This window comes from Aquarana catesbeiana, linkage group LG05, assembly GCF_042186555.1.
Source record: "Aquarana catesbeiana isolate 2022-GZ linkage group LG05, ASM4218655v1, whole genome shotgun sequence".
In the NCBI taxonomy this organism is placed as follows: domain Eukaryota; kingdom Metazoa; phylum Chordata; class Amphibia; order Anura; family Ranidae; genus Aquarana; species Aquarana catesbeiana.
Window position 1 is genome coordinate 630,008,729 of NC_133328.1, and position 26,508 is coordinate 630,035,236.

The window sequence follows — 26,508 nt, forward strand, 5'->3', positions numbered from 1 at the left end:
TCGGTAAATATGGCATTTACTGGCCCCTTTCCTTTTCTGAATGAACATAGTGAGTGATTGGTGCCAACTGCTCCTGTGTCCATTCACCACTGAAACATAGTGAACTGTGTTTACTATACTTCAGTTTGTGAGTGAGTAGAAAGCCTTCTATTTATTCTTCTATGCAGCTGAGGCTGCAGAGAAAGGGACTAATAAATCTATGTCCTCAGTCACTTTCAGCCGGGGGGGAGGAGCCCTGTCAAGTAGGCTGTATGGGACCCTGTGATTTCTAACAGCACCCTGTATATCAGTCCATTAAACATGCAGCTGGCTGCACAGCTCTTATCACTCAGGCTCGGCATCCACACTGACATATAGATTTGTGAATAAAGAAGAATTCCAGGTAACTATGAATGGAAAGAAGAATGAGCATATAGGTGTTAGGAGCAATGCGGTCAGGGGCGGCCCGCCCATTAAGTGCAAATAGGGGCCTCCCCCATCCATGCATCTGACCCCTTTCAGGACGCCGGGCACATGGATTCCGATGTGGGGGTGGGTGTTTTTTTAAAGCACCAATTAAAGCCATAGGCTTCCAAATAGGGTGAATGCAGTCTGGAGCCCACCCAGGTGTGTAAGAACAGCCAATGAATATTCACTGCATGCAAGAGAAGCACCGCTCTGACTGAAGCCTCTGGTGAGAGATAATAGAAGACCGACACACCTACTCCAGGTGCTCAGGCTTGGGATGTCCTCCTTCCATCAAACTGAGATACTTGAGAATAAAAAAGGAAATGCCGGCAACTCTGGTGATTATTCTGTAATATTTTATTATAACATGACCATTAAAATGTGACAACTGACGCGTTTCGTCACAGCTTTTTTCACAGCACAGTCCCCATAGGAAAATACAACATATAAAAATAGTGCAAAAAATAAAAGCATAATGCATGTCACAACCACTAATTAGATGATGTCAGTAATTGAAGGTAAGCAAGAACACCGCTGCAGGTGCATGTTTCTCAGGAAGTGATAACAAGACATACAGTATCATAACATGAATCACTGAGAAAGAAAAGAAAAAGGAAACACGGATCAGTATAAGAAACCACATAGTTTAAAAAGATTAAAAAAAATTTAAATTAAATCGTGCTCCACAGGTAAAGAGCTCACAATCCGTGGTACATTAATCGTGGTACTAATAATGGTCTATTCAGTAGAGTGCACTCCCTGCAATCTACACTATGTAGGGTGCACCACAAGACCATTGAGAACACGGATAGGAGAACATTACCATGGAGCATCTTATCCATCAGACAAGGGACTCTCCAATGTGTCAAAACATTTCAAACATCTCTATGCAGGGAATATGTCTGCTTTTTCTTTTTGTTTATATGTTGTATTTTTCTATGGTGATTGTGCTGTGAACAAGGCTAAGTGCTGAAACGCGTCAGCTGTCACATTTTAAGGGTCGTGTTATAATAATAGATTACAGAAGAATTTCCAGAGTTGCCGGGATTTCATTTTCTATTCTCAATGAATATTCACTGTTCTCACACAATCTCCTCTATGCCAATAAAGCAGTGGGTCTGAGAAGTTTCCTGATTGGCCGAAAGGAGAAGCATTTTGATTGGCCGTCGAGGAGAAGGGAGGAGACGGAAGCCACCAAGCAGGGGAAGGAGAAGCTGCTCATGATGCCCACTGCCATGATGCCTGTGAAGGAGAGCAGGGGAGGCCGCCCGTGATTGCCCGCCATGGATGGGGTAAGTGCACTGACCAACCAACCCGACAGGGGGCGGCTGTGGATGTGCGGTTTGCCGCCCCCCCCAAAAAAAATTACCACCAGATGCCACTGAATGCGGTAGTAGTGGAGCAAAGCTTTTCGGTCCGTGTGCACTCTAGGTCTTGTGCTGCTATATTATATCACAATAGGTTCAGCCCAATATAAAAGTGACAAATAAATGTTAAAATTGCACCCTCTGATATACAGTGCCTTGCAAAAGTATTCACCCCCTTGGCATTTTACCTGTTTTGTTACATTACAGCCTTTAGTTCAATGTTTTTTTTTAATCTGAATTATATGTGATGGATCAGAACACAATAGTCTAAGTTGGTGAAGTAAAATTAGAAAAATATATACATAAACTATTTTTCAGAAATAAAAGACTGATAATTGGCATGTGCGTATGTATTCACCCCCTTTGTTATGAAGCCCATAAAAAGCTCTGGTGCAACCGATTACCTTCAGAAGTCACATAATTAGTGAAATGATGTCCGCCTGTGTGCAATCTAAGTGTCACATGATCTGTCATTACATATACACATCTTTTTGAAAGGCCCCAGAGGCTGCAACGCCTAAGCAAGAGGCACCACTAACCAAACACTGCCATGAAGACCAAGGAACTCTCCAAACAAGTAAGGGACAATGTTGTTGAGAAGTACAAGTCAGGATTAGGTTATAAAAAAATATCCAAATCTTTGATGATCCCTAGGAGCACCATCAAATCTATCATAACCAAAATGGAAAGAACATGGCACAACAGCAAAACCTGCCAAGAGACGGCCGCACACCAAAACTCACGGACCGGGCAAGAAGGGCATTAATCAGAGAGGCAGCACAGAGACCTAAGGTAACCCTGGAGGAGCTGCAGAGTTCCTCAGCAGAGATTGGAGTATCTGTACATAGGACGACAATAAGCCGTACGCTCCATAGAGTTGGGCTTTATGGCAGAGTGGCCAGTAGAAAGCCATTACTTTAAGCAAAAAACAAAATGGCATGTTTTGAGTTCACGAAAAGGCACGTGGGAGACTCCCAAAATGTATGGAGGAAGGTGCTCTGGTCTGAAGAGACTAAAATGGAACTTTTGGCCATCAAAAAAACGCTATGTCTGGCACAAACCCAACACATCACATCACCCAAAGAACACCATCCCCACTGTGAAACATGGTGGTGGCAGCACCATGCTATGGGGATGTTTTTCATCAGTCGGGACTGGGAAATTGGTCAGAGTTAAGGGAAAGTTGGATGGTGCTAAATACAGGGATATTCTTGAGCAAAACCTGTACCACTCTGTGTGTGATTTGAGGCTAGGGCGGAGGTTCACCTTCCAGCAGGACAATGACCCCAAACACACTGCTAAAGCAACACTTGAGTGGTTTAAGGGGAAACATGTAAATGTGTTGGAATGGCCTAGTCAAAGCCCAGACCTCAATCCAATAAAAAATATGTGGTCAGACTTAAAGATTGCTGTTCACAAGTGCAAACCATGCAACTTGAAGGAGCTGGAGCAGAGCAGTTTTGCAAGGAGGAATGGGCAAAAATCCCAGTGGTAAGATGTGGCAAGCTCATAGAGACTTATCCAAAGCGACTTGGAGCTGTGATAGCCGCAAAAGGTGGCTCTACAAAGTATTGACTTTAGGGGGGTGAATAGTTATGCACATTGACTTTTTCTGTTATTTTGTCCTATTTTTTGTTTGCTTCACAATAAAAAAAAAAAAAAACCGTCTTCAAATTTGTGGGCATGTTCTGTAAATTCAATTATGCAAATCCTCAAACAATCCATGTTAATTCCAGGTTGTGAGGCCAAGGGGGGTAAATACTTTTGCAAGGCACTGTAAATATACACATAAAACCAAACTGTGAAAAAAGCAAAAACACAGGTATAGCACCCAAACAGTTACAATGTAATCAACTTGTATTATATTCTTATACCGCAGGATTCATGCAGCAAGTGCTCTGAATCAGTTCTGACTCATTACTAAATACAGTATGTGCCAATTTTTTTCAATCTACTTTTGTGCCAACAACCCCATCCCCCCCCCCCCCCACAAGTATTTCTGACAAAGGTCAAAAAGCATTTGCAGGTATAAATCCAATAGTTTTGCATTAGGAACATTTGCAGTTAAACATAAGGACAGCTAGGAAAAACTGCATAATGTAAAATCCTTCAACACTTTATGTATAAAAAAAAAAGCATTAAAACTCACATTGGGGGGTCCTCAAGCAGCACTTTTTAATCAGCATGCATGTAGCCCGTATAGTCTATGCCCTCCTGGTCTTCTGCGACTGATAAACAAATCTCTCCCTAACTTGATGACATCCCAAGCCCCGCCTACTCATTGCGTTTCGTCCCCTAATGATTTTCTCGGGAGTGACCTATGAAACGTCACCCTAGAAGCCCTCTGCGTACAATACGCCCTTTGTCTCCTCCGCCCGTTTTCTCTTAACCCTTTAGTTAGTTAGGTTCCAAGTCATATTATACATAATGGTAGATGATCCAATTACACAAATTCCCTCTAGAGGTAACCAACTACAGCAACATGATACAAATGAAAAAATAAAACCTTCCCTCCATAATGGTTATAAACATAATTGCACTGATCTACCTTTAGGACATTAACAAGTCATTGTAGACTATATTACACTCTTCTACCCTTCCAACATGAACAAGGGGACAAATATGCATGCAAAAGCAACAAACAAAATATATATAAAATATACAGTATGCACACCAATTAAAAAAAGGCCATACAATGCCTTCGACCTGACTTTTTTGCTTAAAATATAGGCTAGGATTCACACCGAATTGACTTAACATTGGCTTTATTTGTATACGGCTAATCTACCATTAGGGATTGGCCGAACGGACCCCTGTTCGGTTCGCACCAGAACTTCCAAACACCGCGAAAGTTCAGACCCGAATAACGAACCCCATTAAAGTCAATGGGACCCGAACATCAAAAATCGAAAGTGCCCATTGTGAAGGATTATATGCAAGTAATTGGGCATACAATGGTTATAGGGGTCCGGGTCCTGCCCTGGGGGACATGTATCAATAAAAAACAAAGATTATGAAAAACGTCATTTTTAAATGAGCAGTGCTTTTTTTTATTTTTGAAGTAAAAGCCTAAAAATGAAAAATTCTTTCAAATATAGTGCCTGGGGGGGTCCCCTTAGTCTACCTGTAAAGTGGCAGATCTGTACCATGTCTAGAATCTGCTGCAGCAATAATTGCATTTAATAAGCCAAAAAAAAAAAAAACACATTTTCTCTGCAAGCTGCCTTTATTTTTCTCAGCAACAGCTGGAGAGCCAGTGTGTACGATGAGGCCACAATGTAGTGCACTAGGGAACAAGATTAGAGATTTTCTGGATACATTCTGGTGTCACTTTGACTTTGTATAGAAGTAACGGGTGCGTAAAAATTGGTCTTTGGGTGTCGGGGGCACCTTCCCACCGTAACCCTTTAGAGGTACTCTTGATGAAAGCAAGAATTGGCCTTGCTATAAAAATTTCAATGATATGCACCTGTCAAACAAGTGCTGAAAATTGGTCTATTTTTAAGTAAGGGCTCCTATGGGGACGCCGATTTAAGTAAGGGCTCCTATGGGGACGCCGATTTAAGTAAGGGCTCCTATGGGGACGCCGATTTAAGTAAGGGCTCCAATGGGGACGCTGATTTAAGTAAGGGCTCCTATGGGGATGCTGATTTAAGTAAGGGCTCCTATGGGGACACTGATTTAAGTAAGGGCTCCTATAGGGACGCTGATTTAAGTAAGGGCTCCTATGGGGACGCTGATTTAAGTAAGGGCTCCTATGGGGACGCTGATTTAAGTAAGGGCTCCTATGGGGATGCTGATTTAAGTAAGGGCTCCTATGGGGACGCTAATTTAAGTAAGGGCTCCTATGGGGATGCTAATTTAAGTAAGGGCTCCTATGGGGATGCTGATTTAAGTAAGGGCTCCTATGGGGACGCCGATTTAAGTAAGGGCTCCTATGGGGACGCAGATTTAAGTAAGGGATCCTATGGGGACGCCGATTTAAGTAAGGGCTCCTATGGGGACGCCGATTTAAGTAAGGGCTCCTATGGGGATGCCGATTTAAGTAAGGGCTCCTATGGGGATGCTGATTTAAGTAAGGGCTCCTATGGGGACGCTGATTTAAGTAAGGGGCTCCTATGGGGACGCTGATTTAAGTAAGGGGCTCCTATGGGGACGCTGATTTAAGTAAGGGCTCCTATGGGGACGCTGATTTAAGTAAGGGCTCCTATGGGGACGCTGATTTAAGTAAGGGCTCCTATGGGGACGCTGATTTAAGTAAGGGCTTATATGGGGACACTGATGTAAGGGGGGACTCTGATGGGTATTTTGATGCAAGGAGGACTCTGATGAGGCTGAGTAACTATTGGCAATGTTCGCAACTGCAGAGGTTGTGAAGGTTTCTTTTAAAAAACTAATTTGCGATTTGTTAAGAATATGTAGATACTTAAATGTTTAAAAACCTGGCAACAGCTTTAGATTAGGGTAAAATGAGGGAATAAGGCAAGTTTAGTAAAGATTTGACATTTCTTGCTTAGAGTTGGCAGTTTCTATTTGCTGTCTGCAACTGATGTATCCATTTGCTCCCATCAGCAGGGCCGCTGATAAGCCAGTCCAGTCAGCCCTCCTGTACTGGGCCCGGGCCCCATCAGTTGAAAAAGGGGGGCCTGGGCACCTGCTGAGCAGGAGGGCCGGCTGTACTGTCTTATTACAAACACCAATCCTTTTCTCCCTCCCCCAGCAGCACTGCCAGCTTTTCCTCTTCTTACTCCCTCCGGCTGCACTACAGGGGGATTGGTCCTAGCACATGTGCCCCTTCCATCTGCTGTCTGGACCCCTGTGCCCCTTTTCTGCACAGCACTCCCGGCTTCCATCCCCTCTTCTCCCATCGGCAGCTGCTATGGGCACACAGGGGAATGTTTCAGGCTGGAGAGTGGGGAAGGGGGTCGGTAAATATGGCATTTACTGGCCCCTTTCCTTTTCTGAATGAACATAGTGAGTGATCGGTGCCAACCGCTCCCGTGTCCATTCACCACTGAAACATAGTGAACTGTGTTTACTATACTTCAGTTTGTGAGTGAGTAGAAAGCCTTCTATTTATTCTTCTATGCAGCTGAGGCTGCAGAGAAAGGGACTAATAAATCTATGTCCTCAGTCACTTTCAGCTGGGGGGGAGGAGCCCTGTCAAGTAGGCTGTATGGGACCCTGTGATTTCTAACAGCAGCCCTGTATATCAGTCCATTAAACCTGCAGCTGGCTGCACAGCTCTTATCACTCAGGCTCGGCATCCACACTGACATATAGATTTGTGAATAAAGGAGAATTCCAGGTAACTATGAATGGAAAGAAGAATGAGCATATAGGTGTTAGGAGCAATGCGGTCAGGGGCGGCCCGCCCATTAAGTGCGAACAGGGGCCTCCCCCATCCATGCATCTGACCCCTTTCAGGACGCCAGGCACATGGATTCCGATGTGGGGGTGGGGGTTTTTTTAAAGCACCAATTAAAGCCATAGGCTTCCAAATAGGGTGAATGCAGTCTGGAGCCCACCCAGGTGTGTAAGAACAGCCAATGAATATTCACTGCATGCAAGAGAAGCACCGCTCTGACTGAAGCCTCTGGTGAGAGATAATAGAAGACCGACACACCTACTCCAGGTGCTCAGGCTTGGGATGTCCTCCTTCCATCAAACTGAGATACTTGAGAATAAAAAACGAAATGCCGGCAACTCTGGTAATTATTCTGTAATATTTTATTATAACATGACCATTAAAATGTGACAGCTGACGCGTTTCGTCACTTAGCTATTTTCACAGCACAGTCCCCATAGGAAAATACAACATATAAAAACAGTGCAAAAAATAAAAGCATAATGCATGTCACAACCACTAATTAGATGATGTCAGTAATTGAAGGTAAGCGAGAACACCGCTGCAGGTGCATGTTTCTCAGGAAGTGATAACAAGAAAGACATATCATAACATGAATCACTGAGAAAGAAAAGAAAAAGGAAACACGGATCAGTATAAGAAACCACAAAGTTTAAAAAGATTTAAAAAAAAATTTCAATTAAATCGTGCTCCACAGGTAAAGAGCTCACAATCCGTGATTACATTAATTGTGGTACTAACAATGTGGTCTATTCAGTAGAGTGCAATCCCTGCAATCTACAATATGTAGGGTGCACCACAAGACCATTGAGAACATGGATAGGAGAACATTACCTTGGAGCATCTTATCCATCAGACAAGGGACTCTCCAATGTGTCAAAACATTTCAAACATCTCTATGCAGGGAATATGTCTGCTTTTTCTTTTTGTTTATATGTTGTATTTTTCTATGGTGACTGTGCTGTGTACAAGGCTATGTGCTGAAACGCGTCAGCTGTCACATTTTAAGGTTCGTGTTATAATAATAGATTACAGAAGAATTTCCAGAGTTGCCGGCATTTCATTTTCTATTCTCAATGATTATTCACTGTTCTCACACAATCTCCTCTATGCCAATAAAGAAGTGGGTCTGAGAAGTTTCCTGATTGGCCGAAAGGAGAAGCATTTTGATTGGCCGTCGAGGAGAAGGGAGGAGACGGAAGTCACCGAGCAGGGGAAGGAGAAGCTGCTCATGATGCCCACTGCCATGATGCCCACGAAGGAGAGCAGGGAAAGCCGCCCGTGATTGCCCGCCATGGATGGGGTAAGTGAACTGACCAACCAACCCGACAGGGGGCGGCTGCGGGTGCGCGGTTTGCCGCCCCCCCCAAAAAAAATTACCACCAGATGCCACTGAATGCGGTAGTAGTGAAGCAAAGCTTTTCGGTCCGTGTGCACTCTAGGTCTTGTGCTGCTATATTATATCACAATAGGTACAGCCCAATACAAAAGTGACAAATAAATGTTAAAATTGCACCCTCTGATATACAGTGCCTTGCAAAAGTATTCACCCCTTGGCTTTTTATCTGTTTTGTTACATTACAGCCTTTAGTTCAGTGTTTTTTTTTTTTAATATGAATTATATGTGAGGGATCAGAACACAATAGTCTAAGTTGGTGAAGTAAAATTAGAAAAATATATACATAAATCTATTTTTCAGAAATTAAAGACTGATAATTGGCATGTGCGTATGTATTCACCTCCTTTGTTATGAAGCCCATAAAAAGCTCTGGTGCAACCGATTACCTTCAGAAGTCACATAATTAGTGAAATGATGTCCACCTGTGTGCAATCTAAGTGTCACATGACCTGTCATTACATATACACACCTTTTTGAAAGGCCCCAGAGGCTGCAACGCCTAAGCAAGAGGCACCACTAACCAAACACTGCCATGAAGACCAAGGAACTCTCCAAACAAGTAAGGGACAATGTTGTTGAGAAGTACAAGTCAGGATTAGGTTATAAAAAAATATCCAAATCTTTGATGATCCCTAGGAGCACCATCAAATCTATCATAACCAAAATGGAAAGAACATGGCACAACAGCAAACCTGCCAAGAGACGGCCGCACACCAAAACTCACGTACTGGGCAAGGAGAGCATTAATCAGAGAGGCAGCACAGAGACCTAAGGTAACCCTGGAGGAGCTGCAGAGTTCAACAGCAGAGACTGGAATATCTGTACATAGGACGACAATAAGCCGTACGCTCCATAGAGTTGGGCTTTATGGCAGAGTGGCCAGAAGAAAGCCATTACTTTAAGCAAAAAACAAAATGGCATGTTTTGAGTTTGCGAAAAGGCACGTGGGAGACTCCCAAAATGTATGGAGGAAGGAGCTCTGGTCTGATGAGACTAAAATGGAATTTTTGGCCATCAAAAAAACGCTATGTCCAGCGCAAACCCAACACATCACATCACCCAAAGAACACCATCCCCACTGTGTAACATGGTGGTGGCAGCACCATGCTATGGGGATGTTTTTCATCAGTCGGGACTGGGAAATTGGTCAAAGTTGAGGGAAAGTTGGATGGTGCTAAATACAGGGATATTCTTGGGCAAAACCTGTACTACTCTGTGTGTGATTTGAGGCTAGGGCGGAGGTTCACCTTCCAGCAGGACAATGACGCCAAACACACTGCTAAAGCAACACTTGAGTGGTTTAAGGGGAAACATGTAAATGTGTTGGAATGGCCTAGTCAAAGCCCAGACCACAATCCAATAAAAAAATCTGTGGTCAGACTTAAAGATTGCTGTTCACAAGTGCAAGCCATCCAACTTGAAGGAGCTGGAGCAGAGCAGTTTTGCAAGGAGGAATGGGCAAAAATCCCAGTGGTAAGATGTGGCAAGTTCATAGAGACTTATCCAAAGCGACTTGGAGATGTGATAGCCGCAAAAGGTGGCTCTACAAAGTATTGACTTTAGGGGGGTAAATAGTTATGCACATTGACTTTTTCTGTTATTTTGTCCTATTTTTTGTTTGCTTCACAATAAAAACAAAAAAAAACGTCTTCAAAGTTGTGGGCATGTTCTGTAAATTCAATTATGCAAATCCTCAAACAATCCATGTTAATTCCAGGTTGTGAGGCCAAGGGGGGTAAATACTTTTGCAAGGCCCTGTAAATATACACATAAAACCAAACTGTGGAAAAAGCAAAAACACAGGTATAGCACCCAAACAGTTACAATGTAATCCACTTGTATTGTATTCTTATCCTGCAGGATTCATGCAGCAAGTGCTCCGAATCAGTTCTGACTCATTACTAAATACAGTATGTGCCAATTTATTTCAATCTACTTTTGTGCCAACAACCCCATCCCCCCCCCGCAGGTATTTCTGACAAAGGTCAAAAAGCATTTGCAGGTATAAATCCAATAGTTTTGCATTAGGAACATTTGCAGTTAAACATAAGGACAGCTAGGAAAAACTGCATAATGTAAAATCCTTCAACACTTTATGTATAAAAAAAAGCATTAAAACTCACATTGGGTGGTCCTCAAGCAGCACTTTTTATTCAGCATGCATATAGCCCGTATAGTCTATGCCCTCCTGGTCTTCTGCGACTGATAAACAAATCTCTCCCTAACTTGATGACATCCCAAGCCCCGCCTACTCATTGCGTTTCGTCCCCTAATGATTTTCTCAGGAGTGACCTATGAAACGTCACCCTAGAAGCCCTCTGCGTACAATACGCCCTTTGTCTCCTCCGCCCCTTTTCTCTTAACTCTTTAGTTAGTTAGGTTCCAAGTCATATTATACATAATGGTAGATGATCCAATTACACAAATTCCCTCTAGAGGTAACCAACTACAGCAACATGATACAAATGAAAAAATAAAACCTTCCCTCCATAATGGTTATAAACATAATTGCACTGATCTACCTTTAGGACATTAACAAGTGATTGTAGACTATATTGCACTCTTCTACCCTTCCAACATGAACAAGGGGACAAATATGCATGCAAAAGCAACAAACAAAATATATATAAAATATACAGTATGCACACCAATAAAAAAAAAGCCAAACAATGCCTTCAACCTGACTTTTTTGCTTAAAATATAGGCTAGGATTCACACCGAATTGACTTAACATTGGTTTTATTTGTATAGGCTAATCTACCATTAGGGATGAGCCGAACGGACCCCTGTTCGGTTCGCACCAGAACTTCCGAACACCGTGAAAGTTTGGACCCGAATAATGAACCCCATTAAAGTCAATGGGACCCGAACGTCAAAAATCAAAAGTGCCCATTGTGAAGGATTATATGCAAGTAATTGGGCATACAATGGTTATATGGGTCCTGCCCTGGGGGACATGTATCAATAAAAAACAAAGATTATGAAAAACATCATTTTTAAATGAGCAGTGTTTTTTTGATTTTTAAAGTGAAAGCCTAAAAATGAAAAAATCTTTAAGATATAGTGCCTGGGTGGGTCCCCTTAGTCTACCTGTAAAGTGACAGATCTGTACCATGTCTACAATCTGCTGCAGCAATAATTGCATTTAATAAGCCAAAAAAATAAATAAAAAACACATTTTCCCTGCAAGCTGCCTTTATTTTGCTCAGCAACAGCTGGAGAACCAGTGTGTACGATGAGGCCACAATGTAGTGCACTGGGAACAAGATTAGAGATTTTCTGGATACATTCTAGTGTCACTTTGACTTTGTATAGAAGTAACGGGTGCGTAAAAATTGGTCTTTGGGTGTCGGGGGCGACTTCCCACCGTAACCCTTTAGAGGTACCCTTGATGAAAGCAAGAATTGGCCTTGCTGTAAAAAATTGCAATGATATGCACCTGTCAAACAAGTGCTGAAAATTGGTCTTTGGGTGTTAATTGTGCCCATGAAACTTATACCAAAAACATTCTTCCAGATGAAATGATTAAACACCCTCAAAGGTAGGCAGCCTTGAAGTCCTGCAGAGATTCCACATCCCAAAAAGACTTAATCAGTGATATCGGCATCAGGGGCTTCATAGCTGGTAATCCAGGACTGATTCATTTTTATAAAAGTCAAACGATCCACGGAGTCTGTGGACAGACGCGTTCTATGATCAGTAACGAAAGCTCCTGTAGCACTGAATGCCTTTCTTGAAAGCACGCTGGATGCAGGGCAGCTCAACAACTCAATAGCACACTGGGCAAGTTCTGGCCAGTGATCTATTCTCATGACCCAGTAAGTCAGTGGATCGTTAGCTGGAAAGCTCTTCATCTCTGTTTTGGCCCCAAGGTAATCGTCCACCATGTGATACAGATGCTGCAATGGGATGTGGAAGCTGACAGCCCTGGGCGGCGAAAACTAAAAAAATGCCTCACTTAGGCGGATGCCTTCTCCAACGCTCCTCTCTTGACTAAAAGACGACTCAAAACTAAGTTTTACACGACACTGTAACCTACTGGAGTCAGGAAAAACGTTCAATAAAATCTTTAACGTGTCCTCAAGAGATTTTATCTTCTGCACTCTCTGTGGGGATGGAATGAGTTCTGAGACCTTCCCCTTATGACGGTGGTCAAGGAGGATTGCCAACCAGTAACAGGAGGTTTGAGCCATTATTGAACACCACCATTCCTGGCTCCAGCTGGCGTGGTGTGAACCACCTCTGGGCCTGTCCCTGCAGAGCTGCAAGAATCTCTGCTCTGGTGTGGTTCCTGTCCCCTAAAGACACCAGCTGAAGCACTGCATGGCACCTTTTAGCCTGACTCTGGGAATAGCCCTTTGAACGTTTAGGGGGTACCTGATATTCATAGGACAATTCTGCAGAGGAGGGCATGGAGGTGGCGGAGGAGGAGGAGGTGGTAGAGCTCACAGGTCTGGCAATATCACCACCAACTGTATGGAGACATGGGGGCACAACAAGCTGCAGCACCGAGCCCTGTCCTGCATGCTTTTGAGTTGCAAGCAGCGTTACCCAGTGTGCTGTGAACGAAATATATCATCCCTGTCCATGCTTGCTGGACCACATGTCAGCAGGTGGATTTTACGGCTGACTGCCTTGCCCAACGATGCCAGAACATTCCCTTCCATGTGATGGTAGAGAGATGGAACGGCCTAATGTGAAAAGTAGTAGCGTCTGGGAACCTGCCATTGTGGTACAGCACATTGTGCGAATTCACGGAAAGGGGCAGAATCCACAAGGCTGAAAGGCAGAAGTTGGAGAGCCAACATGGCACATGGGTGGCAGGGACTGTATTTTCTTTTCTGCTGCAGCAGATGGGGCAGAGAAATTTGCCGGCTACAGTCTACAGCTGGTGGTGTGCTACTGGCAGATTTGCTGCTAGGACCTGGGACACCCTATGCTATACCATCAACCCAACATGTCAGTGGAGGCTGCTGAAAGGTAATGACTCGGTATAGAAGGGGCAGACTGAAGTGGGCAAGGTGGAGGATGAGGAGGAGGAAGAGGGACAGATTTGTGCCCCTTTTGTGTGACTTTTAGGTGCTCTTGCCAACGGGCTGAGTGGTTGGACGTTAAATGCCTTGTTAAGCATGTGGTACCCAAATGGTTGGTGTTTTTGCAACGTTTGATGTACCCGAGACACAGTTTGCAGATAGCAACTGTGCAATCTGCTGCAGATGTGCTGAAAAAGGCCCAGACAGCTGAGCTTTGGGGAGTGGGCTGGGAGATAACAGCTGCAGAATGTGATGGAATAGGGTGGCTGCTCTCTACTCTTTCTTGATGTTGGCCTCCTTGGGGTTGTGCCGCCTCACCTTCAATTTCTTCCTCTGCTCTATCTGGCACCCAAGTCGCATCAATGACCTCATCATCATCATCCCCATCTCCTCCATCTTCATCATTACCACTGGAGACAACTTGGCAATACCCTGCGGCTTTGGGAACATGAATGCCAATTTGTCTACCATGTCTACCAGTGTTCCTCCCTCTCTCTATCATCCTCAAGCACAGAACCAACATCTGAATCCAGTAATGGCTGGGCATCATCAAGGAGCAAGTGGCTGACGTTGTGGTCAAATACCTCAGCTGACTCCTCAATGGCTGATGGTTGGGCTATGGCAGGAACAGATGTGGACAAGGAGGCAGGTTTATCCACTCTGGCAACTGCAGGGGACTGCACACTTGTCTCTGCTTGCATGACAGAGGATGAGGAAGGTTTAGTAAGCCAGTCCACCACCTCCTCTGCATGCTGTGGCTGGATAGCACGGGCAAACTCACTTAACAGAGTAAATGATGCCTTGCCTGAGGACTGACCACCACGTCCACCTTTGCCTGTGGACACATTTGTTGCTGGCCCCCTTACAGTGCCAAGGGAACGTCTGCCTCTCCTTGTTATCCTCCCAGACATTATTGGGAGGGAGGGGGCGGTGCTTATAAGCAAATGTAAAGAAGAAGTTTAAATCTGTATGTAGATGCACTTTAATCAATGTAAAGAGGTGTTTGGTGCACTTTAATTTGAGTACTCCCACTACACAGACACACTCCACGGATACACTATCTGAACTATCCCAACTCTAGCTATACAATAATGTCAAGATTACTGACACGGTCTCACTACACTACACTGAAACTTTTTCAGTGTAGTGTACTTTTTCCTCATATCTTAGGGCCCTTTCACACTGGGGCAGGGGCAACGTTGGCACTAAAGCGCCGCTATTGTAAGTGGCGCTTTACCGTCGGTATTAACCCCCTGCTAGTGGCCGAGAAATGGTTAAAAACCACCGCAAAGCGCCTCTGCAGAGGCGCTTTGCTGGCAGTGTAGCCGCGCTGTCCCATTGATTTCAATGGGCAGGAGCGGTAAAGGAGCGGTATACACTCCGCTCCTAAGATTTTTTTTTTTTTTGCTGAGCCTCTGTTACCTGGACTCTAGTGATATTACAGATGATATTACAGATGTGCAAAAAACTTCTTGTATTCAGGTGAATATTTGCACTCCTTACCCCCCTCCCCTTTTTTCTTCATTTCTGTACCCCAAATTGTTTTGCATTACTTTGGTCATTTTATGAAAAAAGAAAATATATATTCAATGTAAAAAATAAAAATAAATAAATAAAAAAGAGTATACAATTATCCAAACTTGATAAAAAAAAAAATAAAATAAAAAATTCTACCCACCGTACTGGTTATAAACATTGCAGTGATCTACCATTCCAACATGAACAATGTGGTATTTATGAAAGAAAAAAATAAAATCTATGTACACCAAAAGACTAAAATTATACAAATAAAAATATTATAACCTGCCCACCCTAGTGGTTATGAATACTGATTTAGCATTCCAACATTAATGAAGGGGCATTTACAGTGGGGACGAAAAGTATTCAGACCCCCTTACATTTTTCACTTTTTGTTATATTGCAGCCATTTGCTAAAATCATTTAAGTTCATTTTTTCCTCATTAATGTACACACAGCACCCCATATTGACAGAAAAACACAAAATTGTTGACATTTTTGCAGATTTATTAAAAAAGAAAAACTGAAATATCACATGGTCCTAAGTATTCAGACCCTTTGCTCAGTATTTAGTAGAAGCACCCTTTTGATCTAATAAAGCCATAAGTCTTTTTGGGAAAGATGCAACAAGTTTTTCACACCTGGATTTGGGGATCCTCTGCCATTCCTCCTTGCAGATCCTCTCCAGTTCTGTCAGGTTGGATGGTAAACGTTGGTGGACGGCCATTTTTAGGTCTCTCCAGAGATGCTCAATTGGGTTTAAGTCAGAGCTCTGGCTGGGCCATTCAAGAACAGTCATGGAGTTGTTGTGAAGCCACTCCTTCCTTATTTAGCTGTGTGCTTAGGGTCATTGTCTTGTTGGAAGGTAAACCTTCAGCCCAGTCTGAGGTCCTGAGCACTCTGGAGAAGGTTTTCGTCCAGGATATCCCTGTACTTGGCCGCATTCATCTTTCCCTCGATTGCAAAAAGTCGTCCTGTCCCTGCAGCTGAAAAACACCCCCACAGCATGATGCTACCACCACCATGCTTCACTGTTGGGACTGTATTGGACAGGTGATGAGCAGTGCCTGGTTTTCTCCACACATACCGCTTAGAATTAAGGCCAAAAAGTTCTATCTTGGTCTCATCAGACCAGAGAATCTTATTACTCACCATCTTGGAGTCCTTCAGGTGTTTTTTAGCAAACTCCATGTGTCTTGCACTGAGGAGAGGCTTCCGTCGGGCCACTCTGCCATAAAGCCCCGACTGTTGGAGGGCTGCAGTGATGGTTGACTTTCTACAACTTTATCCCATCTCTCGACTGCATCTCTGGAGCTCAGCCACAGTGATCTTTGGGTTCTTCTTTACCTCTCTCACCAAGGCTCTTCTCCCCCGATAGCTCAGTTTGGCTGGACGGCCAGCTCTAGGAAGGGTTCTGGTCGTTCCAAACGTCTTCCATTTAAGGATTATGGAGGCCACTGTGCTCTTAGGAACCTTAAGTGCAGCACAAATTTTTTTGTAACCTTGGCCAGATCTGTGCCTTGCCACAATTCTGTCTCTGAGCTCTTCAGGCAGTTCCTTTGACCTCATGATTCTCATTTGCTCTGACATGCACTGTGAGCTGTAAGGTCTTATATAGACAGGTGTGTGGCTTTCCTAATCAAGTCCAATCAGTATATTCAAACACAGTTGGACTCAAATGAAGGTGTAGAACCATCTCAAATCAGAAGAAATGGACAGCATCTGAGTTAAATATGAGTGTCACAGCAAAGGGTCTAAATACTTAGGATCATGTGATATATTTCAGTTTTTCTTTTTTATTAAATCTGCAAAAATGTCAACAATTGTGTGTTTTTCTGTCAATGGGGTGCTGTGTGTACATTAATGAGGAAAAAAATGAACTTAAATGATTTTAGCAAATGGCTGCAATATAACAAACTTTCCGTCCCCACTGTATGTGTATATAATATATATTTATTTAATTTATTTATTTAAAAATAAAAAAGACCAGAGGCGTAACTGGAACCTTCAGGGCCTCGATGCAAGAATCCATGAAGGGCCCCCTGACCCCCAGCCGGGGCCCTTCCCTCCAAGCCCAGAGCCTTTCACTACCTAAGTGTGGGACCCACACTGCTGCGACTTATAACACATGACAAGTCAAAACATATTAATTTCAATGTGTACAGTCTTAATTAATGCAAGTCAAGTCATAGCAAAAAAAAAAGGGCCCCTGCACTACTTTTCTCTGACTTTGGGGTCACAGCAAGTCACACGTCTTTGGTGTAAGTGGGGCCCTCTCACATGTTCTGCAGCGACCCCCTTCCTGCTGTCTTGGGTGGTGGAATGCCAGGGTCCAATTACAACCCTTGTAGTTCCACCACTGGAGTCACTGAATCTGGGTCAGGGTTATTAGAGGCCAGTGATTGAAAGAACAAAGAAAATGACCTCACTCCAAAAATAGGAAAAAAACTTTTTATTATTGTGTAAAAAACATCCAACATCAAAAAATGGTTACAGCAACAGCATCATGACACACACAGAGGGGAGCATGATTGACGCATTTCACAAATTCCTTCGCTTAATCTTAAATGAGGCCAGGGGTGGATGACCCATCCTGGACGCTCTCTGGTGCCTCCCCCTGTTTTCTAGAATGTTGGAGAATGTTCTGGAAAAATAGAGGGCGGAAGCTAGGAGGGGGGTTGCCTTAAATATTTAGGGGCCTTTAGCCAATACCCAGGTTGGGGGCCTGGCAGGGAACTAAAGAGCCTTTAAATAGACATGTGCTATGTCAGCATGGGTGTCGGGTGGAAGATGAAGCAGTGCTGTGGGAGGCTGTTGGTGGCTCTTGAAGGACCCCTAACTGGGGAGGTGGGGGGAGTTTACCTCTGACTGGAGCTCAGGTGGCTCACCTGGAAGGATCCCACCATAGGAGGCAGTTGGAGGGATCATGACTGGAGAGGCAGCAGAGAGAGCAAGGAGAGAGAGCGAGTAGAGCAGCACAGTGCAGGGACAGACAAGGGGAGAGACTGTCAGCTGTAGAAGGTCTCTTTTGAAGACAGCGGTGTGCCCAGTCCTCATCTAACCTTGCCCTAGGAAGTCTCCATGTGTATGTTAGTCAGGAAGACTGTGAAGAGAAAGCAGCCAGATGGGCTAGCATTTTCTGCAGGTGGTAGAACTGAGATCAGTGTCTACAGGAAGGCAGAAGGTATACTGTTAGTCCCTCTAGGATTGAGCCAGCAGGTGCTGAACAAAGGGAACCAAGTTTGTGCAGGAGGAAGGAAGAAGAGGTATCTGTATATATGAAGGAAGTTATCAATGGTTCTGTTATGGACAGTTTTCAAGTTGGGCATCCCATAATCCCCTACCCCATGCAAGTTATCATTCCCTAAAAAAACAAAACACTAAACAAGCCAAGGGACTGATTTTTGTGTCTGACATAAGAAGGAAATGCTATGTGACTGGCTGTGCATCAGTGGGGAGCCCACCTTCAGCAACTACATCTTATAGTGCTACATTTGGATTTTCCCATGGTACCCTGCATGACCATTGCCCCTAGCAACCGGAGATCATTTAGCCAGAGACTGTACCCTGCTGTTTTAAAATCCTCAGGGGAGATAATGGTGGGAAGCCGGGATTGCGTATTGCTGAACTGTGAATGTCAAGATAGTGTTCAAGTGCTGTTGTCCATAGCAACCATGTTGAGGTTGCTGCCAACCAGTTATACTGCATACCCAGTTGCCCTAACTGAGGCTGGGATGGCTACTTGTGCTACACCAGAGCCTGCCCTAATCAGTGAGAACTGTGCTGTGTGCTATCACCTATGGCAACCACGGCAAGTGATCGTGCCCATGGATTACAAAATGTCCAGCTGTCTGATCATGGCTGGTGAAAGTGACTGTGTGCTGGAACATCCTGCTGAAACCAGTAAAATGTGCATGGATGTGTCCGCTGTTACCCATAGCAACCGAGGTGGGTCGATGGGATCCTACAGGATTATGTCTGTCAGCTATTCAACCACAGCTGAAATAAGAGTAGGTCAAGATCCTGCTGAAATCAGTAAGACATGTACTGTTGTTGTCCATAGCAACCGCTGCAGACTTTTATTGCTGCCTACGCTCAGCTGTTCAGCCCTGGCTGGGGTCAAGGGGCATGTTTTAACAAGTCCTGCAAGTATCAGTGCATGCGAAGTGACTATATGGAAGGTATTAGTGCCTGCAAAGTCCAGTCCAGAGAGGAAGGGGTTACAGAGTGCGGCTTGGGAGCGGGTCTGCTTATCAGGACTGTTGGCATCAACTAGTCTGGAAGCTTGAGGCTGGAACCACCCTGCAAAGAGAGCCCAGCTTGTTCAGCACAGGAAAACCATGGAGGAGTGCATAATGGCGGGTTACCTACAGCCTGTTCGTAAGCCTTGCTGACATGCAGGTACTGGACAGGAGATACCGTTTGGTGGCTACCAGGGTGCGGCTAGAGCACTGAGGGGGATTCGCTCTTGGTATGATCAATAGTATGGAGAAGCTGTGCCTGTTATGCCCTGGATGCAGGAAACCTACAGCAACGGTCGAAGCCTGGCTGAATCGTGGGCATTGTGAACAGCCTTTAACCATGCTGATGCCCAGCAACCTGCCACCAGTGACCTATGCTGTGGACCTGTCATCAGGATTGTGCCTGGAAAACGGAATCCCAGCCAGCCGGTGGGAGTTCAGGGGTGAGTAGTGTGCAGGCCTGTAGTCAGTTAGGCATCAGCTTGAGATATGCCAGTAGAGAAGCCAGCTGCTGAAGTCCACCCTTGTCAAGCCCCACCTGGAAGGAGCCAGCTGTTGAGGACCATGCTTCTTCAGGTGAACCAGAGGGGAGTGGCAGTGGTGGTGAAATAGATTGGGGGGGGTCTCCCTGATTGGAGGCTGAGTTTGGGCCCCTAGAAGAGGAGGCTGAGTGGTCCCCAGAGAGCGAGTCAGAAGAGGAGTGGACCTGAGTAAATGCTCAGGAAGCTGAGAGTCTGGAAGAGGAGGCTGAGTGGTCCTCAGAGAGCGAGTCAGAAGAGGAGTGGTCCTCAGAGAGCGAGTCAGAAGAGGAGTGGTCCTCAGAGAGCGAGTCAGAAGAGGAGTGGTCCTCAGAGAGCGAGTCAGAAGAGGAGTGGTCCTCAGAGAGCGAGTCAGAAGAGGAGTGGACTTGGGGAAGCGCTCAGGAAGCTGAGAGTCTGCCAGCAGATATACCCAGGGAAGAGCAGGGAGAGAGGTCCGTTACCCTAGTGCTGCCAACTCATCCCTTTAAACCCAAACATCTTTGAATTATACAGATTCTAAGGCTAATTAAATGCAGATAAGGCAACAACTCCACTAAAACAACCCTGTTGTGCCCCTGCCCCATCTCCGGTCCCGACAAAGCTAGCTGTCACCAGGGGCAGGTTACAGGCACAGGACCCCACCTACAAGATGTGGATCACCAGGTCCTCACAGGCCTGTATCCTACCTGGAGAAGGAAAGCCCAGGGAGCTTCCCAGGTTCCCCCGGTTTCAGAGGAAGGTTCAGAGAAGGACTGCTCAAGTGGTGATTGGACATTCCTTATATTCTGGACCTGTTTATATGTGGCACCGTTATAATCCCTAACAAAATTCTCTTCCTTGCGAGCATCAAAAAGTAGATGCAGTAACATTCCAGTGCAAAGAAATAAGGTTTTGCTGCATTTTTTCCTGCACTGTATATTACTGGAAGGCGGCAAAATGCATCAAAAAAGCACCACAACACATTACAGCAAAAAAAAAAAAAAAAAAAAAAAATCAACAAGGGAAAAAAAAGCACACTGGAACATGTTAATAATGCCCCGGAATGCATAAAAAAAGAAAATAGAACATTCTGCATTTTTTTCTGCATTGAACTGTACTGGAATGCAACAAAATGCATCAACGCATTACGGGGAAAAAAAACCTCAGGAAACATTGGGGGAAAAATGCACTAGAATGCATCAAAAACGAAACAGAATGCATTTCAGTTAAAAAAAAAAACGCGCTGGAACGCATCAAAACGCAGATGCAGTAACATTCCAGTGCAAAGAAATGAGATTTTGCTGCATTTTTTTCTACACTACATATTACTGGAAGGCAGCAAAACGGATTAAAAACGCACCGCAACACATTACAGCAAAAAAAACAAAAAAAAAAAAAGGAGAAACCTTGGCAAAAAAAAAATAAGGGAAAAAAAAACGCACCGGAATGCATCAAAACGCAGACGCAGAAACTTTCCAGTGCAGTAAAAAAAAAAAAAACTGTATTGAACTGTACTGGAATGCAGCAAAATGCATCAAGAACGCACGGCAAGGCGTTACGGGGAAAAAAACTCAGGAAACATTGGGGGAAAAATGCACTAGAACGCATCAAAAACGCAAAAGAACGCATTGCAGTAAAAAAAAAAACCTAGAAAACTTTAGAAAATAAAATGCACTGGAATGCATAAAAAAAGGGATGCAGTAACATCCCAGTGCAGTCAAAGAAATTAGATTATGCTGCATTTTTTCTGCACTGAATACTGGAAGGCAGCAAAATGCATTAAAAGTGCACTGCAAAATAAAAGGAAACCCTTAATAATGTGCCAGAACGTGTCAAAACTCGGATGCAGAAACTTTCACACTGGAACAACATCGCACACGCAGGTAGCAAACACGGTGCTGATACCTGCACTGGATAGCATTGTACCAAAGCACCATGCGATCCAGGTTGCTGTGCGTTTTAGAAGTAGCCCACACACTACTGATGGTGCGATGTGATTTCAGCCTAATCAAATTAATGGGCTGTACATTATTATTATTATTATACAGGATTTATATAACGCCAACAGTTTGTGCAGCACTTTACAACATGAAGGCAGACAGTACAGTTACAGTACAAATCAATACAGGAGGGATCAGAGGGCCCTGACCGTTAGAGCTTACAATCTAGAAGGGAGGGTCATGTGATACAAAAAGGTAATAAAATGCACATTAACCATTTCCAGACCACCGCCGTCGTTTTACGTCGCTACTGTTATGGCAGCAGCTATCACAACCCCAGTATCCTCTTCTTCGGCCGGCGGTCTGCTTTCCGATAAGAGTGGTCTCTGCGGCGGATCCGCAGAGAGATCACTTTTATCGGCGGTGGGAGAGCGCCCCCCCCTCTCCCGCCATGCTCCGGTGCCCCTTGGCGCTTACCGGAGCCGTCGGTAGCGGCGGAGGTGATCGGATCCTTGTCCTTGCTGGGTATGGAGACGAGTGAGGGGAAGATGGCCCCCACCCATCTCTATATCATCGCAGGGCGGAGACAACGTCAAAACTTCACTTCAGCCCATAGTTCTTAAAGGGCCATTTAATATTATTTTTTTAAAATGACCTTCATTTTTTTTTTTTATTGTATTTTAGTGTAAATATGAGATATGATGTCTTTTTGACCCCAGATCTCATATTTAAGAGGTCCTGTCATGATTTTGTTCTATTACAAGGGATGTTTCCTGCCAGACAGGATTATCGCTGTGTTTTGACTGTCTGTCAAAGTGCTTTCAGTGTGAATGGGCCCTTAGCTGGGAAACACTGGTTTTTCTTTAGACCCGGTTCACATCTATACGGCTTTGCACGCCCCTGGTGCACGGGCATGACACCAAATCGTTTTAATGGGCTGCTGTGCCTGCATTTTATGCTGCGAGAAAGTCCCTGTACCGTTTCTAAAATGCGGCTGCAGAGAAAATCGCATGGTGCTTTTGCAGCATGCATTTTGTGCAGGAAACTGCATTTTTCAGTGAATCTTTCAAGACTCATGTCATGAAGACAATGCATTAAGAACACATTTAGCCTTTTTAAAATAAATCTATTTGGGTTGCGCTGATACTGGTATCGCTGCAGATACTAAGAATTTGCAGGAATACTTGTACTTGTGCAAATGCTCCAGTAATGAAACCAATACCTATGTTCAGGGCGGTTTGCAGTGCGATTTCAAAGTCTGGTCTGGTGCGATTTCGTTCGGTGGTTCAGGTGCGATTCCAATGCAAATTGACATTTGTATTCAGCCCCCCGGAGTCAATACTTTGTAGAACCCCCTTTCGCTGCAATTACAGCTGCAAGTCTTTTTGGGGATGTCTCTACCAGCTTTGTACATCTAGAGGGACATTTTTGCCCATTCTTCTTTGCAGAATATCTCAAGCTCTGTCAGATTGGATGGAGAGCGTCTGTGAACAGCAATTTTCAAGTCTGGCCAGAGAGTCTCGATTGGATTTAGGTCTGGACTCTGACTGGGCCATTCTAACACATGAATATTCTTTGATCTAAACCATTCCATTGTAGCTCTGGCTGTATGTTTAGGGTCGTTGTCCTGCTGGAAGGTGAACCTCCGCCCCAGTCTCAAGTCTTTTGCAGACTCTAACAGGTTTTCTTCTAAGATTGCCCTGTATTTGGCTCCATCCATCTTCCCATCAACTCTGACCAGCTTCCCTGTCCCTGCTGAAGAAAAGCATCCCCACAACATGATGCTGCCACCACCATTTTTCACGGTGGGGATGGTGTGTTCAGGTTGATGTGCAGTGTTAGTTTTCTTCCACATATAGCGTTTTGCTTTTAGGGCAAAAAGTTAAATTTTGGTCTCATCTGACCAGAGCACCTTCTTCCATATGTTGGTTTCTTCTCTGATGAATGCTCTGCTTTCCCAGCCTGTCAGTTTAGGTGGACGGCCATGTCTTGGTAGGTTTGCAGTTGTCCCATACTCTTTCCATTTTCGGATGATGGATTGAACAGAGCTCCGTGAGATGTTCAAAGCTTGGGAGATTATTTTTATAACCTAACTCTGCTTTATACTTCTCTACAACTTTATCCATGACCTGTCTGGTGTGTTCCTTGGCCTTCATGACGCTGTTTGTTCACCAAGATTCTCTAACAAACCTCTGAGGGCTTCACAGAACAGCTGTATTTATACTGAGATTAAATGACACAATTAGGTGACTTCTGAAGGCAATTGGTTCCACTAGATTTTAGTTAGGGGTATCAGAGTAAAGGGGGCTGAATTCAAATGCCCCCCACACTTTTCACATATTTATTTGTAAAAAAAGTTCAAAACCATTTATCATTTTCCTTCCACTTCACAATTATGTGCCACTTTGTGTTGGTCTATCACATAAAATCCCAATAAAATTAATATATGTTTTTGGTTGTAACATGACAACATGTGGAAAGTTTGAAGGGGTATGAATACTTTTTCAAGGCACTGTAAGTATCGGTCTTAAAAAAACTGGTATCAATGCATCCCTAAAATGTGTTTATAGATAAAGACTTTTATATTATTGTACGGTGATAATGTGTGTTATGTGACATGATAACATACATTTCATTCATAGACGACCACTCACAGTACATTTACCTCATTATATTGACGCTAAATACCGTTGTTATGGCAGCAGTTAGCTGCCATAATCCCAGTATCCTCTTATTCTGTGGGAGATTGTCTACAAAATAAAAGTGGTCTCGGCAGCGCATTCGCTTGGAGATCACTTTTAGAGGCTTCCCGGACGTTTCCGCATTTACATGAGAGATCGTAAAGTCGCAAGTGATCCGATCTTCTGGAGTGATAGGCAGGAAGTCGAGTGAGGGCAAGACCGCCCCCCACTCGACTCTAAGCCCTTGGAGGACCAGAGCCATGTTTGACATCACTTCCGCCTCATGGCTCAAAAGGGCTGATTATTTATTTATTTTTTTATTTTTATTGTTAAAAGGCAAAATTAAGTTGTTGTTTTTTTTGGCTTTTGAAGGTAAATGTGAGATGTGAGGTCTTTTTTTGACCCCAGGTCTCTCAATAAAGAGGACCTGTCATGCTTATTTCTAAAACAAGTGATGTTTACATTCCTTGTAATAGGAATAAAAGTGATCAAAAAAATAATTTAAAAAAAGGGACAGTGTAAAAATAAAAAATAAAAAGTAAAATAAATAAGGAAAAAAAACCCCATTAAAGCGGCCCGTCCCGCCGAGCTCGCACGCAGAAGTGAACGCATGCGTAGGTCACACCCGCATGTGTAAACAGTGTTCAAACCATACATGTGAGGTATTGCCACGATCGTTAGAGTGAGGGTAATAATTCTAGCACTAGATCTTCTCTGTAACGCTAAACAGGTAACCTGTAAACACTTTTAAAGGTTCGCCTATGGAGATTTTTAAGCACCGTAGTCTGTCACCATTCCACGAGCGTGCACCATTTTAAAGCATGACACGTTAGGTATCTATTTACTCGGCGTAACATCATCTTTCACATTATACAAAAAAAAATTGGGCTCACTTTACTGTTTTGTTTAGTTTGAATTCATAAAATTGTTTTTTTTTTCTTAAAGACCACTGCGCAAATATGGTGTGACATAAAATATTGCAATGATCGCCATTTTATTCTCTAGGGTCTCTGTTAATAATATATATATAATGTTTGGGGGTGCTAAGTAATTTTCTAGCAAAAAGTTCCAGAAAAGGCCTGGTTGTTAAGGCAGCCTATTGAGATCAATGCCTGTGACATCTGGTATTGTGGCAGTGGGCTAAAATGGCAGAATTTGGAACAAAAATGGTTGCTTCTGATAAATTTTACTTGTAAAAATGTCTAAGTAAGATTTTGTACATGTAAGTTGAACTACTAAATAGTTAAATGCCAAGCACTTTTATCTAACCCCCCCCCCCTTCTAAATTAGGCAGATAGCTGAGAGACTGCAGATGATATTCACTAACAAGCTTTTTAGAGGCTTACACAATGCTTCAGGAATGTCTATGTAATTGTTGAAATATATACAGTGCCTTGAAAAAGTATTCATACCTTTTTAATCTTTCCACATTTTGTCATGTTACAACCAAAAACATAAATGTATTTTATTGTGATTTTTAAAATTTTTTACAAATAAATATGTGAAAAGTTTGGCAAGCATTTGTATTCAGCCCTCTTTACTCTGATACCCCTAACTAAAATCTAGTGGAACCGATTGCCTTCAGAAGTCACCAAATTAGTAAATAGAGTCCCTGTGTGCAATTTAATCTCAGTATAAATGCAGCTGTTCTGTGAAGCCCTCAGACGTTTGTTAGAGAACCTTAGTGAACAAACCGTGTCATGAAGGCCAAGGAATACACCAGACAGGTCAGGGATAAAGTTGTGGAGAAGTATAAAGCAGGGTTAGGTTATAAAAAAATACCCCAAGCTTTGAACATCTCACCGAGCACTGTTCAATCCATCATCCGAAAATGGAAAGAGTATGGCACAACTACAAACCTACCAAGACATGGCCGTCCACCTAAACTGACAGGCCGGGCAAGGAGAGCATTAATCAGAGAAGCAGCCAAGAGGCCCATGGTAACTCTGGAGGAGCTGCAGAGATCCACAGCGCAAGTGGGAGAATCTGTCCACAAGACAACTATTATGCTGCG

The 26,508-nt window shown here is 43.7% G+C and overlaps 1 protein-coding gene across 3 annotated transcripts in view; it reads right to left on the reverse strand.

Annotated features, from left to right (window-relative positions):
• LOC141145542 (cytochrome P450 2C20-like) overlaps positions 1-22,379 on the reverse strand; it is a 95,615-nt gene extending 73,236 nt beyond the window's left edge. Inside the window, exon 1 of one of the 3 annotated variants that reach the window (XM_073632308.1) lies at positions 22,291-22,379. In XM_073632308.1, the coding sequence (XP_073488409.1) occupies positions 22,291-22,376 (86 nt within the window). In that variant the 5' untranslated portion in view covers positions 22,377-22,379. Of the gene's footprint in view, positions 1-3,963; positions 4,108-10,704; positions 10,840-22,290 lie in introns of those variants that run through there. The other 2 variants (XM_073632310.1, XM_073632309.1) reach the window with 2 other exon arrangements.
• Positions 22,380-26,508: the final 4,129 nt, after the last annotated feature.